Genomic DNA, 16,027 nt, shown 5'->3' on the forward strand with positions numbered 1-16,027 from the left:
ATATTTATCCAAGAAGCATAATTTATCAGAGAAATGTTCAAATAAAACCCTATACTTTTAATAAAATATTTGTGATTATTACTCATCTTTAATAAGACCTTCCTTTCTTCCTGGAAAAGAAGCTATTTCTGTTATCCTTAACGAAATAAATTTTATTTAATAAAATTATAGGCAAAACACTGAAACAAGGGGCTGGATTGGAAAAACAATTTATTAAAAAAAATACACAAAAGACGGGGAGTTAAACACAATATTATGATATTGTAGGGTGTTATATGCGCATTGCCTTCTCGTGATTACCGCGAACCCTCGAGTTCTGGCGGAGTAATCTCCCGCCGCCTTCCGCCGTCGCAATCTCTCTCACTTCGTCCTCCTCAGTGCTCGAAGGTAAACCCCGCGCGCCCTCCACCTCGTACGATCCCTTGCACGCGAGCGTCTCCACGCCTCCTTCTCCTGGACGAGATCGCTTTGGTTGCTGAGCCCAGTTCTGTGCCCTAGTCCCGATTTCTCTTTATATCCATGTGGTTGCGGAGCTCAAATCGCCATTTTTGCTTCTTCTGATGTCGCATTTCTAATCACGTACCGTTCTTCTCGATCAGATAGAATTTGGTCATTTTATCAAAGTTTATTTCAGTGGATTTTATGTTTTATTGGACTTTAGGGCATAGAATTCGGTATCATTACGAACCAGAACTCCATAGCAAGTTGTAAGATTTGTTTCCTCAATATAGTACCTCAGTGTTTTGTTAATTTAGAAGAAAATCAAGCAGTGTGTACGATAAATGTCCTTAGGATCACTCAATCGTCATGAAATGGGTTTGAGTACTTGGTTTTTGAAGTTAAAAGCCCACTTTAACTACGAGCAGAAGATGATGATGGAAGCCTGAACGGTTTGCAGTATTCCAGGGAGACATTATAATCTTCTTTTCTCTTGCTGTTAGATATTGGTTTATTATTACAGTAATTGAAGCTTATTTATAAGCTTTGTGAAATCGCATCATAGGTAATACTGGAAATTTGTGTGTGCAGGCTTAATTGCATGTATGGCTGCTTTTAATAAATTGGTGCCGCAAGCTGTCTACTGTTTTCGGTCTCTTGATCCAAGAATGTTATGCATTTTGAAGTGTTCTGCATCACCAATATCATCATTAAATCGTCCGGCTGTTGATGACAGTTATTGGGTGGGGAGATTGGATCACAAAGATTGGCTAGCACCAAATGAGGTTCTGAAAATATTTACAAATGTCAGAGATCCTAATTTGATTATTAGTGCATTCAGTAAGGTCACTAGTCGTATAGACTATAAACCCAGTGAAGCTCTTTATAGTCTGATAATTGACAGACTAGCTTATGCACGCAAATTTGGGGATATAGAGGATCTGTTGGATCGGGCCAAGTATGAAAAGGTCCGATTTTCTGATGAATTCTTCTATAGGCTGATTAAGATGTATGGAAATGTGGCAAATCATCCTGAAAAAACCATTGGAGCACTTCTTTCTATGCCAGATTTTCATTGTTGGCCTTCTGTTAAGACTTTCAATTATGTCCTCAACATGCTTGTGTGTACTCGGCAGTTTGAGGTTATCCATGAGGTATTCCTAAGTGCTCCCAGGTTGGGCATTGCCCTTGACACATGTTGCTTTAACATTCTTATCAAGGGCTTATGTCAACTTGAGAAGTTAGATGCTGCATTCTCTTTGTTGCATGAAATACCGAAGCAAGGATGCAAGCCTAATGCTACTACTTATTCAACACTAATGCATTCTCTTTGTAAACATGATAGGATAGATGAAGCATTTGAGCTATGTGATAGAATGGAAAAGGAAGGTATTCCTCCTGACACTATAACATACAACATATTGATCTCTGGTCTTTGTCGACAAGGAAGAGTGGCTGAGGGATTGGAACTGTTGAAGACAATGAAGTTAAAGGGTTGTTACCCTAACTCCGGAACTTATCAAGCACTAGTCTATGGCTTTATTAGCTCAAAACAGTTTGCAGAGGCTAAGCACTTCATGGGCATAATGATCTCTGAAGGTAGCAGACCTAGTTTTTCATCATACAAACTTACCGTTGATGGCCTATGTAATGAGAAACGTTTAGATGATGCCCATGTTGTTTTGAAGCAAATGGTAGACCAAAAATTTGTTCCTCGAACAGGTACATGGGAAAAGATCATCAGATGCCTGTTTCTGTAAGTTGCTTATGAGTACTGTACTGCTTTCTGCTGACTTTTTCAAACTAATGAATCCAAGCTCTTGCGAATGAGATGAAGCAACTACTTGGTGCTAACTTAGAATATGATCATACACCTTTATTCTAATTATAATCTACTGATTAACTGCTTGGACTTGATTAAACAATGTTGCTCAGTTTGCAGGAAATTGTGCACCAAATGAGTGGAAACCAATGAGGGAGACGGTTCTATTCTTAGGAAATTATTAGTTGAATGAGTCCATTCATGTCTGGAGGATAAGTTGATTGGCTGCTATATGCAATTTATGATCTCCTTTCTTGGTAGCTCCTATTTGCAGCTCTTCGTACGTTTGTTTATCTTGATATTTTCTTGGCTTTTTTTCCCCCCTTAAATAGAGAAGAATGATCTGTTTTAAAGAAAATTGTAGGATCTCACCTGATAGTTGTCTGGACATAGACAATCTTGATTGGAAGTGTCCCATGAGGTTTTTAAAATTAGTTAGAATAAGCTACAGTATTTTTATGGTTTTGTTTGTGTGTGTGTGTGTGTGTGTGTTGGGGGGGGGGGGGGTTAGCATTTATACGTACAAGAGAGTTCAGATATGTTTATTTCAGACATGCGTTCCTGCTTTTTTGCATTCTGTCATTGATAGCTTCACAACTATGAGTTCTGATTCTTTCTTTTCATCCTTTTGAAAATGCAGTATAAAGACTGGCAGACATGAGTTCCTGCTTTTTTGCATTCTGTCATTGATAGCTTCACAAGTATGAGTTTTGATTCTTTCTTTTCATAGAAAATGCAGTAATCACCAAGTTCCAGTGACACAAGCTCAACAATGGATGAGAAGGTTCAAATGTTCAATTTCCACTTTTTTTGAACCTTCCATGCAGTAGGTATGAGACTCTTACTGCCAAAGTTTTTCTATGATACATCTTGTATGTTTCACCTGGTTATTCTTTTCTCAGTCTAACCACCTTGATTCATTTAAGTACTGTCATTTGAAGATCTTCTTTAACTCTTTTCCATTTAAAAGAGCATTTCCCAATTATTAGAATATTTATTCTTCTTGTGAAACCTATAGAGAACAGACTGAATTATGTCTAGTGAAAATAAGTTTGTGAGTAGCTGCAATGTTGGCATAAAACTTCTAGCACTTGAACATGCTCTATGACAAATTTTGCATTTTAAACATGGAGCATTATTTTTATAGGCTTTCATGGTATTAGATGAACTTTAGGAGAGAACTCAGAGAAGAACATGAGGCATCCAACTGCAGTCCATTTGGTAATAACAACCATGTTCTTTGCATGATTTCTATGTCAACTTTAGTCCATGTGAATGCATTAACAGAACCTTTCAGACATACATGGTGATGACTTAATTGGTGTTATTCTGGCAATCAAAATATTACCTCTATTATTTCATAAGGCAGGTTGCATGTTCTTACTATTACTACAAAAAATGTTTAATGTATCATAATTGATTCAATATGATTGTGCTAATTTTTAATCTCTTTACTTGATAAGTGATTATTAATGTTTTCCTTGTTTGTCAATTCTTAGCCACTTGCTTGAATTGCAGCCCACTTGCATATAAGACGATAAAAGTACTGCTCAGGAGGATTGCAATTTTGGACAAGGAGGTGTCTCATATCCGCATTTTGGCCCACATCAATTATGTTATACTTCTCCAATCATGCAATTCATTTATCATTGCATAAATCAATTGGTTTCTGACTTCTGCATATTAGATTATTACGAAGTTTGGAGAAAAAAAATGATAATGCAAAGAGAAGCTGAGATTATGGATGACCCAGTGAGCTGAATGACTGCTGTGAAGTCAAGGAATGGTCTGTAGAGACTTGTGATAAGCATTGGTTTTGTAGTCATGGTCATGGTTCCAGAGGTAATCCGTCATTGTTATTTAATGTAATGTCACATAGCAGTTAATGATGAATAAATCTAAACGGGTCCCAATTAGTTAAGGTATGGAATAATAGTTGTTAGAAAGCGGCATTCACTTATTGCTAATATAGTGATATACTTCAATAAGGTCAAAAGATTACCGGTTAGGTAACAAAATTAGCCTTACCTTTATTGTTCCTGCACCTTTACAAAATTCTTGCAACAAAAGGATTGAGGCTTCTGAGTTCTACCCATACCTTCCTAAATTTTTTTTGTAACTTGTGCATTGATTTCCTTCAAAAAAGAAACTTTTGCATTGATTTATAAAGTTAGTGTCACTATATCATTTGAAGGATAGTGCAGTTTTAATTAGTTCTGACTTTTCTGCTTGGCTTTCATTGTCTCTATGGAAGCAAGTAGCTTCTCTGTGTGTTTATATATATGGGTAATGCCAAAAGGATATCTAGTTTTTTATGTCTAGCTATTCAGCTTAGAATACTTTTTCCTAAAAGTTTAGCTTTTAGAGCATCATTCAACTTTAAAAAATGTGCTATAGATTCTTTGGTGTGTGCTTATCTTACCTATAAATATTCATTCATTTTTTATGTTTCTGAGAGATATTCAATGGTGTGGCCTTGTTAACAACCACTAATTTCTTCATATTTTATGATTAGGATAAGTATACATGAAGTCAGACAGGCTTGCTATCATACGCTGTCCACCATTATGGAGACAAGATCTGGGTGCCTTATTCATACTTAGCCTTGGGGAGGATGTGGCAAACGGCTTATTTCTTACTGGAATGCAGGTAGGCCCTTCCAGATATATACTTCAGTTTTCCTTGTAGTAACATCAGAGGGTGGTTAAAATAATCTGGTAGCTGTGTAACTTGGACACTAGATCTTATTAAATCTTGTCAAGTTGTGGACCTAGGAATATGATATATTATGTGTTGTGTACTCGCATGCTGAAGGATTGTATGATGAGAGATGCAGCAAAATAAGTCTTGGTCAATGAATTAGTTATGTGAACCTAGTTTCCAAATGTTTGGATTCTTTTTTAAATTCTTATGTATTTGATTAGTCTATGAATCTGATACTGAGACCAAGTTGTCTTTTCTTGGTCAAAGTAGATGAGCATTGCTGCATTGGAACATATCATAGTTATCCATGGCTTTAATACTAAACCTTAGATATTACCTACTATGCTACTATGTTAAAAATGGCCAAAAGATACCTCAAACATAAGTAAATAATTGAACAAAACAAAAAAGACTAAAGAGCTAGCTAATTAAAGCTTGCATGATTCAAACATAATTCAAGTTGTATGTAAAATCATTTGGCAGGGAAAACGCTAATGTTAAGATGGATAATCCTTGTCTGGTAGTAGAGGAGCCCACATGCATGCACCTTGAATGAGGTTGGCCAGTACACTAATTGATTCAACTTCTGGCTATTCATTAATGGTGCACTACGCACATCTCAATGCAACTCTATCTAGGGTTAGAATTCCTAGCCTATTAGAGAAAGAGAAAGTACCTAAATGTTGATGACCTACTCAAATTCTTGCTTGCTATATGTATGCTATCATACAGCATCATTGCATGACCAGACTCGTCAACCTAAAAGGACTTTGATTTCTTGAATATTCCCCATATGATTTATTCAATCATAGATGCCAATTATCTCCATTAAGACACTGAATATTCTTCTTATTCTTGCGGGATTGATATGCTAAATATAGACCCAAGTTAATTGCACCCCCAACCCTACTGGATATTGTTCCATTTTTCTTGTTAGACATTATATTTAGATCTCTAAGTATGATCTTCACATGTTTATTTATGCAAGAAACTCATAACTCATATCATATTTTATTGTTTCTTATTAAAATTCCCCGAGCATTTGGAAAGGGATGGATAGGTCTTGTCTTATTTTTACTCAAATGTCATGTCCATTTAATGTGCAGGCTTAGGTACCGAGTGGTGAATCTTATCCCCTTTCTCCATTCCAAGCTACTTGTGTACCGCTGTGAAGGTGGAATATTTTCTCCCATGCAAAGCTAGACCATGGCTTGTGGCCAACATGATAAGAGTCCTCCCAAAAGGAATCTCAACCAGTAGCCCTTCCTTTTCAAGTCATATATGTGCAACTATTAGTGCTGACAAGATTCCTTGCTTTTGGTAGAGCATTTCAAGGATCATCTCAGACCCAATTGGATGCTGGTCTTAAATATCGGCAGTTAATTTCAATATTATAATATGTGTATCATATATGGGAACAATCTCTCAATTAGGTAAGGCTAAAGCTGCAGACCTTTTTGGGTTTTTTTTTTTTCGCCTCTGTTTGATTTTATTATCATTCAGATATCTACATTGTGTTTGTAATGCTTAAAAAAACTATCGGCGTTAACTTTAATCTAACAGCAACTAGAGAAATGGAAATTTTTCTTTGTTAGTCTTGAAGAGTAAAAACAAATACCTCAAATATTTCTCATTTTGACTTTAAAATTTGGTTCTGTTTTGTTTTACTTTGATCTTACAATTAATAGTATTAAAAATATTTTGCATTTATAGTTGATTCAACTTATCTATATGGTAACTAATTGTTAGAAGAAATAAAGAAACTTAGTGTTTTTGAAGCATTCAAAATTTAAAAAGCAACAATGTAAAAGGTGCATTTTAGAAAGCAAGCAAAAATTATTTATATATAATTAAGAAATAAGCACTTTGCAATTTAAGTCGACAAGAGAGAAATTAAGGATATCTTCACCCACTCTACCAATGCAATGAGCCAATGGACGATTACTTAATTTAGGGTTATTTATGATTTATAATTAAGTGGAGGGAAGAATTTAAAAGCGGGTCCCACGGGGTGTCAAACCCGGATCCGCAAGTGCACCAAGATCCGGAAAACCCGGGCGGCCGGTGGAGCTCGCGGGGCCCGCCCACGAGGGGCTCCCTCCCCCTCGACAGCGACCCTCCACGAGCTTTGCCACGTCTCCGTCCGTACGGACACGACCTCGTGGATTTTGTTGTCACCCGTGGGCCCCTGTCGATTTATTTCCTCTTTCTCTTATTATTATTTTATTTTATTTTATTTTTTGTTGCAAATTAGCCCCTCCCAGAATACGAAATTCTACTCGATCCTTTCCTCGCCCGAGACCGAGAATAGATAAAGACAAGGACCGATATCAAGTTGCGAAGCAAGTGCATTGAACCATTTCACGTTTTTTTTTTAAATTTATTTCTCTTTTGTCTAGTGACGTGGACGTCGATCTTGTAATTTAAATTATACTATTTTTTTTTTAATTTATACCAATAAATTATCCTGTCAAATGAATATTTATTTTAACATTAGTTTTTTAAGAAATCATTACTATTACATAGATGAGTTAAACTAACTGTAAATATAAACTAATTTTAATAATCTCGAGTAGAAAAAAGAACAGGAACTTGTCTTTAAGATCAAAGAACATTTTCTATTCCAACAAAATTATACATCTCTATGTTATGATGTATGATTATATCATTAAGGAACGTAGAAAGAAAAGATTAGCACGAGTATATATATAATTATTACTTTTATAAATATTTTATTATAACCGGTGCGTATTAATTACGACCTACCTTCTTAAAAAGAGGTGTGGATTCTTGGGATCTTGAATACGATAGATAGCATTAAAATTAGGCCGGATAGTAGTTAATAAGGTCCATAACAATCCCTAATAATTTGGACTCATCTTTAATTTTTCTCTTTGTTTTCATGAGACCAGTTTCAGAGCCATCAACCACCTTTCAAGGGATTGGAAATTGAGGATATATTTCAGTACAATAATCATAAAATAGTAATTAATTTATAAAAACAAAGTGGGTTATTGAGACATTCTACTAAGATCTGAACCATTCAGTTAGGCCTTTATTTGTTGCAATTAATTGTTCTCCAACGCCATTAACACGGTCCTAATCAGTAATCACACTTAATCACTTTTGCCGTGGGTCCCACCGCTGCTAAAAAGAATAAGAAAAGAGATTAGAATAGCGTTTTCTTTTTTTATCGTCGGATAAGAAAGGAGTTTATCGCGATTCGAGAACGGGAGGAGGGGGGGGGGGGGGTTAACGAAAGTCTCAATAAGTCTCTTGATATATTTTTTTTTTTTAATCTTCTTATCCACGGAAAACGGTTAGCTTAACTGCTACAGTAACTGAAACCCCTGCAGTGGCAACATCGATAATTTTCCGAAATAGGAGGGGCTTTCTGCAAAACGGCCACTGAAGGATCCGAGAGCCATTGTCCAAGGGACAGGCGACAGCGCGGTCTACATGACACGTGGCGCGCGCCTCCACCGACCCATCACATCCGACGTCAAATCATCGCCGATTTCGAGAAGAGGAGTGTGTGAGTGTGAGATCTCCCTCTGACATCAGCACAGAAAATTTCTCTCTCTCTCTCTCTTTTTCTTGCAAAAAAGGAAAGAAAAAAATAATAGTGGTGGGACTATTCGGCAAAATAATTTAAAAAAATTCTCTCTTACCCCCCCAGTGCTATGATTTTATTTTTTAATATTCATCGTAATTTGGCAGTTTTGTCCTACCTGGTTAATTTATTTGTGGGGGTGGTTTGCTAAAAGAGGAAATGAGATGGGATGCATGGGTCTTTTCATACCTTGGTTTATTAAATGCACCAGTGCTAATTAGGTAAATTTGGATTCCCCACCATGATTCCTTTTGAAAATTTTATTAAAAGAATCCTATGTATTATTATTATTATTATTATTATTATTATTATTATATGTGATTTTTATGCGGTGCTTTATTTATGATTAAAATTTGTATATACCAAAATTACGATTTATGACTTATATTTTTATTATTTATAAATCAAACATCTACATTAATAAATATGTGTACCAAATACAATGAATTAGATTTGAACTAAAACGATAAAATTATTTCGTTAATTGGAGATATTTTATTCTAAAATGACTAAAATGTTCTTATTTCTAAAATAACTAAAATATATTTAGTATGACTTGGTTAATAATATTTTTATATTTTTTTAGTACAGTTAATTTAACTCAAATATTTGGTTAAGTTTAACTAATATATTTCACAGCATTATATTTTTTTGCACATATTCACTAAATTATAGAATTCAATTTACAAATAATAAAACGATAAGATATAAACTACAATTTTGTTAAAAGAGTAGGCATAAATAATTACTCGTTGATCCACTAATCTCTCGCGTAAGATTAATAATAATATTCATCTAAATTATTATGTTAATAATAATAAATTTAAAATATAGAATATTTAAATATATTTTCTTATTTTTTTTATCAATTTTAATTTGGTGCGGAATGATGCAAAGGAAAACAAATTGGGCAACTCCTTTCGCCCTAGCTCTTATTTAGGGTTTTTCCTTTTCTCTTACATTATCGCCGCATAGGCGGCTTCGTGTTTTTACTCCCTTTTTCTTCACTTTTTTTTTTCTCTTTCCTTTCTTTATAGCCGATGATAAATTCAGCATTTTCCCTATCATATTCCTCGCCTGCCTATTCATAAGTTAGCCTTAGCGTTCCAGCAACGCATAGTAGCATGATGAGTACCCTCCTCTCATATCTCCTCTTGACATTATTGTGATTTTATTAAAAAAATAATTCTCCCTTGAGAGTAAGGAGAATGTCAAAATTAATGCGAATATGGGTCAACTGGTTCGAGTGATGCCGAATTTCATAGATGATGAGATAGGATTTTTGTGGCTACTCTTGTTTCATAGGGCAGTAAGCATTGAAGGTAGTTTTGGTAGCCATTAGAGCATTATCTTCTTTTATTTATATTCTCTTTAGTTTTCTGTAGGGGCTAACATCGTTACAATGCGTCCATGATGGTCAATCATGATGAAGTTATTGTTAGCTGGACGATCATGCTTGTCTTTCAAGTTTTATTTTATTTAAATCTCGTATGCTCTCTAGGCTTGGTGCTTATTTCTTCTTATTGTTCCCATGGTGAGGTCATTTCAACCTCTCCTCCTTTTCATATTTGTGAGCTTATAATATCTGATTTGAATTAATGGATTTGTATGCTTACAGGGCTTTTCAGGAGATATAAAAGCTAGCAAATTGGGCATATATATATATATATATATATATATATATATATATATATATATATATATATATATATATATGTATTTCATTATTAAAATTTATATAAAAGTAGTATGAAGATATATATATGCTTAGGTTTGGGCCACAATTATTATATAATTTCAGGTCTATTACCATTTTATTAGTGTAGCTTACTTATTAAATAACTTTAGGTGTCCCTGAGGAATAATGTGAGATATATAGATCTATTAACTTGCAATGGGTCATAGAAAGTGACAAAAGATATAGGAATTAATGGTACAAAAAAGAAAGTTAGGGAAGAGCAATCTTTAATTCTAGCCTACAACTATAATATAAGATAAATGATATACACTTTGTCAAATTACAGATAGCAGAGATGACCAAAAGATCAAAACTAACCTAATAAAAGAATTAAGAGATAAGGAAATTGATCAAAATATCTTATATTTTGCCTTTATACTATTCACACTGTACCACATCGATATTTAACATACCACTCCTGTATTTTCTATTTAAATTAACTGTAGATATAAAAGTAATCTTAATAGTTAATACTTCCAAGTAAGATTTCTAAGGTTAAGTTAAAAGTAGGAGGAGTTCTAGGTTTTATATATATAGACATATAGTTGGACCTACCATAAGGTTCACCTACCAATTGGCACTAATAGTTAGTACAGTCATCACAGGCCCACCATCATAAAAAAGTGATAGCAATAAGAAATAAAAGGAAGAGGAGGAGAAAAAGGGAAAGCTAGAGAGGGAGAGATTGTTGTGGTCAACCAGACAAAACTACAGCAAGGAAATAGTTGACACTTTCCACACTATAGCTTTCTCTCGCTCCTTTTTATAAGTTAAAATTCCGATAATAAATGCTTTCCTTGCATCAATCACTTCATTTTACATGGGTTCCCTTTCATGATATGATATAATATGCACATATGCATGGAGTTTTTTTTATTATTTTAAATCTGCTTAAAAAAATTTACACTCCTAATTTGTTTAGAAACTTAAAAATTGATGATACAATCAATAACTTTCAAATACAAATAAAAAAGTTTTTTTAGATTTAATAACTTAAAAATTATGGCTTAAATAGAAAGTTTTTCACACTTAATAATTTTTTAAGAGAATTTAAATTTTCTACCGAGGTCCCTGATTCAGATTTAGAAATCGCTAATTTGATTAACAATTTTTAAACACATCTAGTCTCGTATTTAAGCACGGTAAAATAAATATTTCGGAGACTAATTTGATTTTTTTTTTTTTTTTAAAACAAAGCTATGTATGTATCTCTCATTCCCAATTCCACTGAATGATTTTTTTAACAGGGATTGGAAAGCTAGGCATCTAACTCCATGATCTCCACTACTTCAGGGCATAATTGGTGTCCTTCGACATGGAATTAGGACCACCCTAGGTGGTCACATTGACATCCATCCTAATCAACTTTTGGACCTCTTGGATTTGATTTGACATGTGTTCTTCAAGAAGCACATGTGTGATCCCAATTGTGTCATGCTTCATCTAACGGGGTAATTAAACTTTAAGGCATGTCAGTGATTTTAGAAAGGACTGGCAAAGCATCAAGTAATATCCATGCACTTGTTAAATCTAGGTTTTTATTTGAAATTTTTGGTGGAAAAAAATCAATTTTTTCTTTATCAAAGTAAAAGGCTTCCAAATGTGAGCTATAAATCGATCTCATTCAAGTATTAATGCTCATACAACATAAATACCTTCTCATTGAGCATATTATAACCCATATATGGCATCTTGTGTATTTGCAATAAAGAAAAATGACAAAAAGGAATAAATATGAAGATAAGAACAACCAATTCAGAAGCTTTGAAATGCTGAAGCATGGGAAACTTATCCATTCATCATAGAATCAATGATTTGTAGGTAAATTTAGACCTCAGTTTTAAGAATTAGAAATAGAAAAAAGGCGAAAAATCTCAAACTTTCATGGCTGTTACATCACCATGGGAATTTTCGACCTTTCATATGTCTGTCTCTTGACATACTTCATCTAGTTTTGATGGTGTACGTGTAACTCAAGACAACTACTTTGACATCTCCAAGACAATGAGCCATATCATGCAACTTTATGAGAGATTTTAAATACAAAAATAAAAATAAAAACTCCATGAGAGAATTTATGGCCTTCCACTTCTATAACAAGTAAAGTACATGGTGCTGTTAAAAACAAATAAGACAAGAATATTTAAGCTGATCTTCGTTTTAGAGTCAGTAACAGCAATTAATTATCAGACCTAAACTTGAAGGCAGAACATTTTCTTCTTATGTTTATTCCAGCGATCTTTTCAGAGATGCATGTCATAAATTAAGGAAAACTAAGATGAACCCAATTAGCTCAAGGAGCTGCAGGAGAAGACTAGCTAGTCATATTTGATCAGATGAGTTTGTAGCTCCATAGAGTTCTAGCTAGGGAAACCCCTATCAAGCTTGAGACACTTTTGCTCCATTATATATATATGCAGTCAAAGAGACTAATTAAGATATCACTTTGAAACTTGCACAAAGAGATCTAATAAGATTTGAGAGAGGAGATAAACACCCTTCTTCCACAACAACTGTTCATGCATGTGATCCACCATGTCTGGATGAGAGAGAGAGAGAGAGAGAGAGAGAGAGAGAGTCTTTTAAACTCCAGTTACTGTAGTAATGGCCCTAGTTAGACAAAGTTTCAAGCACAAAAATTCTAACAAACCTTTCTTTCACACCTTTCAAGAACTACAAGCTCCAAACACTTGCTTCTGATTAAAAAAAAAAAAAAAAAAAAAAAAGCCCACAGACACAAAACCAAATCCATAAACATTTATGCAATAAAAAGCATTAAAGATCACCCAGAAGAAGAGATTTGAGAAAAGAAGAAGTTAAAGACAAGATGCATGCTAACAAAATTAACACAAGCAAGTAAGTAGTCTACCATAATTAACATGAGATACATTATATGACTTGTTTGATAAAACCCTAGATATCAAATCAAAGAAACACTACTCTCTCTCTCTCCTCCTCCTTCTCATCACCTACACTATACTAATATATCACAAACTTACTCAATTAAGCACAGACAGCGGTATCATGCCCCCTCCATAATTCTCCGCCGCAGCCGCAACCGCCATGACCATCTCCTCCGCTCCGCCGACTGCGGCCTCCTCTCCCACCATGAAACGATGATGATGAAGCCCGTGGAAATAAAACTCCTGCCCGCCCCCAGCCACCACATTAAGATCCCTCGCCACGTCGGTTTCGGGGTGATTCAGCGGCGGCGTCTGCGAAATCGTCGTCGTCGGCGGCGGTGGCGGCTGGGGGCGCTTGCGCTTCTTCTTCTCGTAGGCGATCCCCCTCGCCTTCGCCTGGGTGTCTCTGACTTCCCTCAGGTACAGCCTCACGGCCCGGGCGCCGAACGGGTTGGCCTCCGGCGCTCCGCCGTTCTCCTCGAAGGCGGCGCGGAGGCGGCCCACGAGTGCGTCGAGGCTGCCCCACGCCTGGCGGAGCGGGCAGGGGCAAGGGGCGGGGGGGTTGGGTTGACCGAAGAACGGGCATCCGGCGGCGTGCACCTTCGTCTTCCCGAACTGGTCGAGGTAGCGGAGGAATTCGAGCACGTGCGCCCCGCTGCACCGCGCGAGCGCCAGCGGCGGGCGATGGTTCCGCAGGTACTGCCCGAACGTGTTCCAGTCGCGCCGCTTCTGCGACTCGTACCGGCTCGGCCGGCCGCCGTCAGATGAGTTCTGCGGGCTCGGCGCTGCCATCAGCCAGCTCCTAAAAGCGCGCGCGGAAGAAGAAGAAGAAATACTTGGTCTTACGTTAGATAGAACGATATTATAGCAGGAGTGATGACTTAGACGATGATATGCGAGAAGAAGATGATGCTCATAAATTTGGGGTAGGGTTTGTAGGTTGCCAAAGATGAGGAAGAAGAGGGAAGTACATTGATGGATTATATAGAGATAAGAGAGAGAAAGACGACATTAAAGGCTTGGTAGTTGAAATAGGAAGAGGTAAAAAAACAAGTACATCTATATATATATATTAGCAACTCGGATGAAGGTTAATAACATTTTTTACACCAATATTTTATCCGAATTTGCTTCTCATATAGGAGGAGGTGAAGGGATTGTGAAGTGATAATTTTAAGAGTCAAAGTATAATTAACTCTTTAATGACTCGAGGATTAAGGATTAAGCAGGCAGAGGCGAGGAGAGGAATTAAGAAGGGTATAATTTAGTGTTTGATTTGATTGATGGATGGGTGAAGGATGGAGGGCGGACAAAAAGTGGGACCCATAACGTAGACATCCACCTCGTGGGTGTGATGGCAGTCTGACGATTCGTTTCACTTTACAGGAAAAGATCACTTCCGAGCTCATTTCACCTCTCCCTCTCTCTCTCTCTCTCTACTATCCTTATTGCTTATTTCTAAATATTTTTACTATCAAATATATCTCTATCGAGTATGTAGAGGAATGGTACGAGTGAAAATAAAAAGGTAATAATTCTTCGTATAAAATTCTTCTTATTTCACTTGGGCCCCCATTGTCTGGATTTCAATTCGTCGGCTCCACTGCGCGTGGAGGCAAATGAAATTGAGGTAAACAATGTTAGGAATAAAACAAATTAACGTTCAACTCCTCCTCCAAGGGTTCATTTAAAATGAATGATATAATTAGTCTACCAATTTTCTTTGTTCTATCTATCCAACGATAGATAGACGTCGATTAGGGTTTGCTTCTTATGGCTCATAACGTAGTGAATCTATCCAATCAAAATTATATCTCGGTTGAATGGACCCATCCACTAGCAAGATTTGATTATAACTTTCAATTATTTTTAAATAGATATTATATGTTTATAGACTTTTATTAATATATATAAATAATATAGTATTGTTATTATATATAGAGACAATATATGCAATTACTCAGACAAATCTATGAATGACCCACCAAATCCGGATCCAAATCACCACCCAACTTGTTACTGCAGTCTGAAGGGTTGCATGTATGCCGTATAGGATCATCGGATTTGTCTAAATTGCACTCCAACTTGCTTGCATTCATTTAATTGCTACTGTCCAAATCCTTTCCATAAATCCTCTTATCCACCGTCACCACCACCTCCTCCTCCTCCCAAACTCATGGACATGTTAATACCAAGGCATTTTCGCAACTATATTTTTAATTATTTATTTTTTTAATACTTAATTCTTTTATACCGATGTAGGTGTTCGTTGGTCCGGGCTAGCCCAATCCAACATTCGTCGTGAGTCCTAAACCTGACCCACAATCCTATTTAATGCACCACTATTCGTCGAGCGGATTTCAATTCTGAGAACCGACTCGACCACGATTAGCTCATTAGGTCAACCCTAATTTAAAAAAAATAGGCCAAGAATTTTGAGATCATATTAATATTTTAGATATATATATATATATATATATAGCATCACAAATGTATAAGTTAATGAGATTAATAGCCAAATTGCCTATGAAGCTCGTAAAATTTTAGTATGATATTATTATTTAATGACGTCTAGTAGGTACGTAGGCCTGGGATGTATCGTGTGGAACCAAATTCCAGTGCTTTGTCTTATGTTCGAGTTGTATAATCTAATGGGAAATAAATAAAATTGTGATTAATAAGTCTTATTAGGGGATTGGATATGATTGAGTGACAGCTAATTCCACTGCAAGTGGGATTACTATTTGGAATTTGTGGAAGCCGTACGTTTGCCAATTAATTTGTTTGGTAGAATAACGTTTATAAAATTT

The 16,027-nt window shown here is 35.8% G+C and overlaps 2 protein-coding genes across 28 annotated transcripts; one reads left to right on the forward strand and one right to left on the reverse strand.

The window, feature by feature from the left end:
• Positions 1-284: 284 nt before the first annotated feature.
• Positions 285-6,557, forward strand: LOC140795496 (pentatricopeptide repeat-containing protein At3g14580, mitochondrial). 27 transcript variants are annotated; one of them, XM_073148085.1, is made up of 8 exons: positions 289-579; positions 1,030-2,194; positions 2,374-2,540; positions 2,901-3,090; positions 3,779-3,839; positions 3,948-4,102; positions 4,776-4,909; positions 6,070-6,557. In XM_073148085.1, the coding sequence occupies exons 2-3, from the start codon at positions 1,044-1,046 to the stop codon at positions 2,411-2,413; spliced, it is 1,191 nt and encodes a 396-aa protein (XP_073004186.1). In that variant the 5' UTR covers positions 289-579; positions 1,030-1,043; the 3' UTR covers positions 2,414-2,540; positions 2,901-3,090; positions 3,779-3,839; positions 3,948-4,102; positions 4,776-4,909; positions 6,070-6,557. The 27 variants fall into 27 exon arrangements, with proteins under 27 accessions (XP_073004178.1, XP_073004181.1, XP_073004180.1 ...); XM_073148091.1 differs by having other exon boundaries at positions 2,991-3,090; XM_073148080.1 differs by lacking the exon at positions 2,374-2,540 and having other exon boundaries at positions 288-579; positions 2,991-3,090; positions 3,760-3,839.
• A 6,600-nt stretch (positions 6,558-13,157) lies between these two features.
• On the reverse strand, positions 13,158-14,273 carry LOC140795624 (protein G1-like1). The gene has a single exon (XM_073148309.1). The coding sequence runs from the start codon at positions 14,007-14,009 to the stop codon at positions 13,314-13,316; it is 696 nt and encodes a 231-aa protein (XP_073004410.1). The 5' UTR covers positions 14,010-14,273; the 3' UTR covers positions 13,158-13,313.
• Positions 14,274-16,027: the final 1,754 nt, after the last annotated feature.

The sequence above is a fragment of the Typha latifolia genome, chromosome 9, assembly GCF_019914945.1.
Source record: "Typha latifolia isolate L0001 chromosome 9, TyphaL0001v2, whole genome shotgun sequence".
Classification (NCBI taxonomy): domain Eukaryota; kingdom Viridiplantae; phylum Streptophyta; class Magnoliopsida; order Poales; family Typhaceae; genus Typha; species Typha latifolia.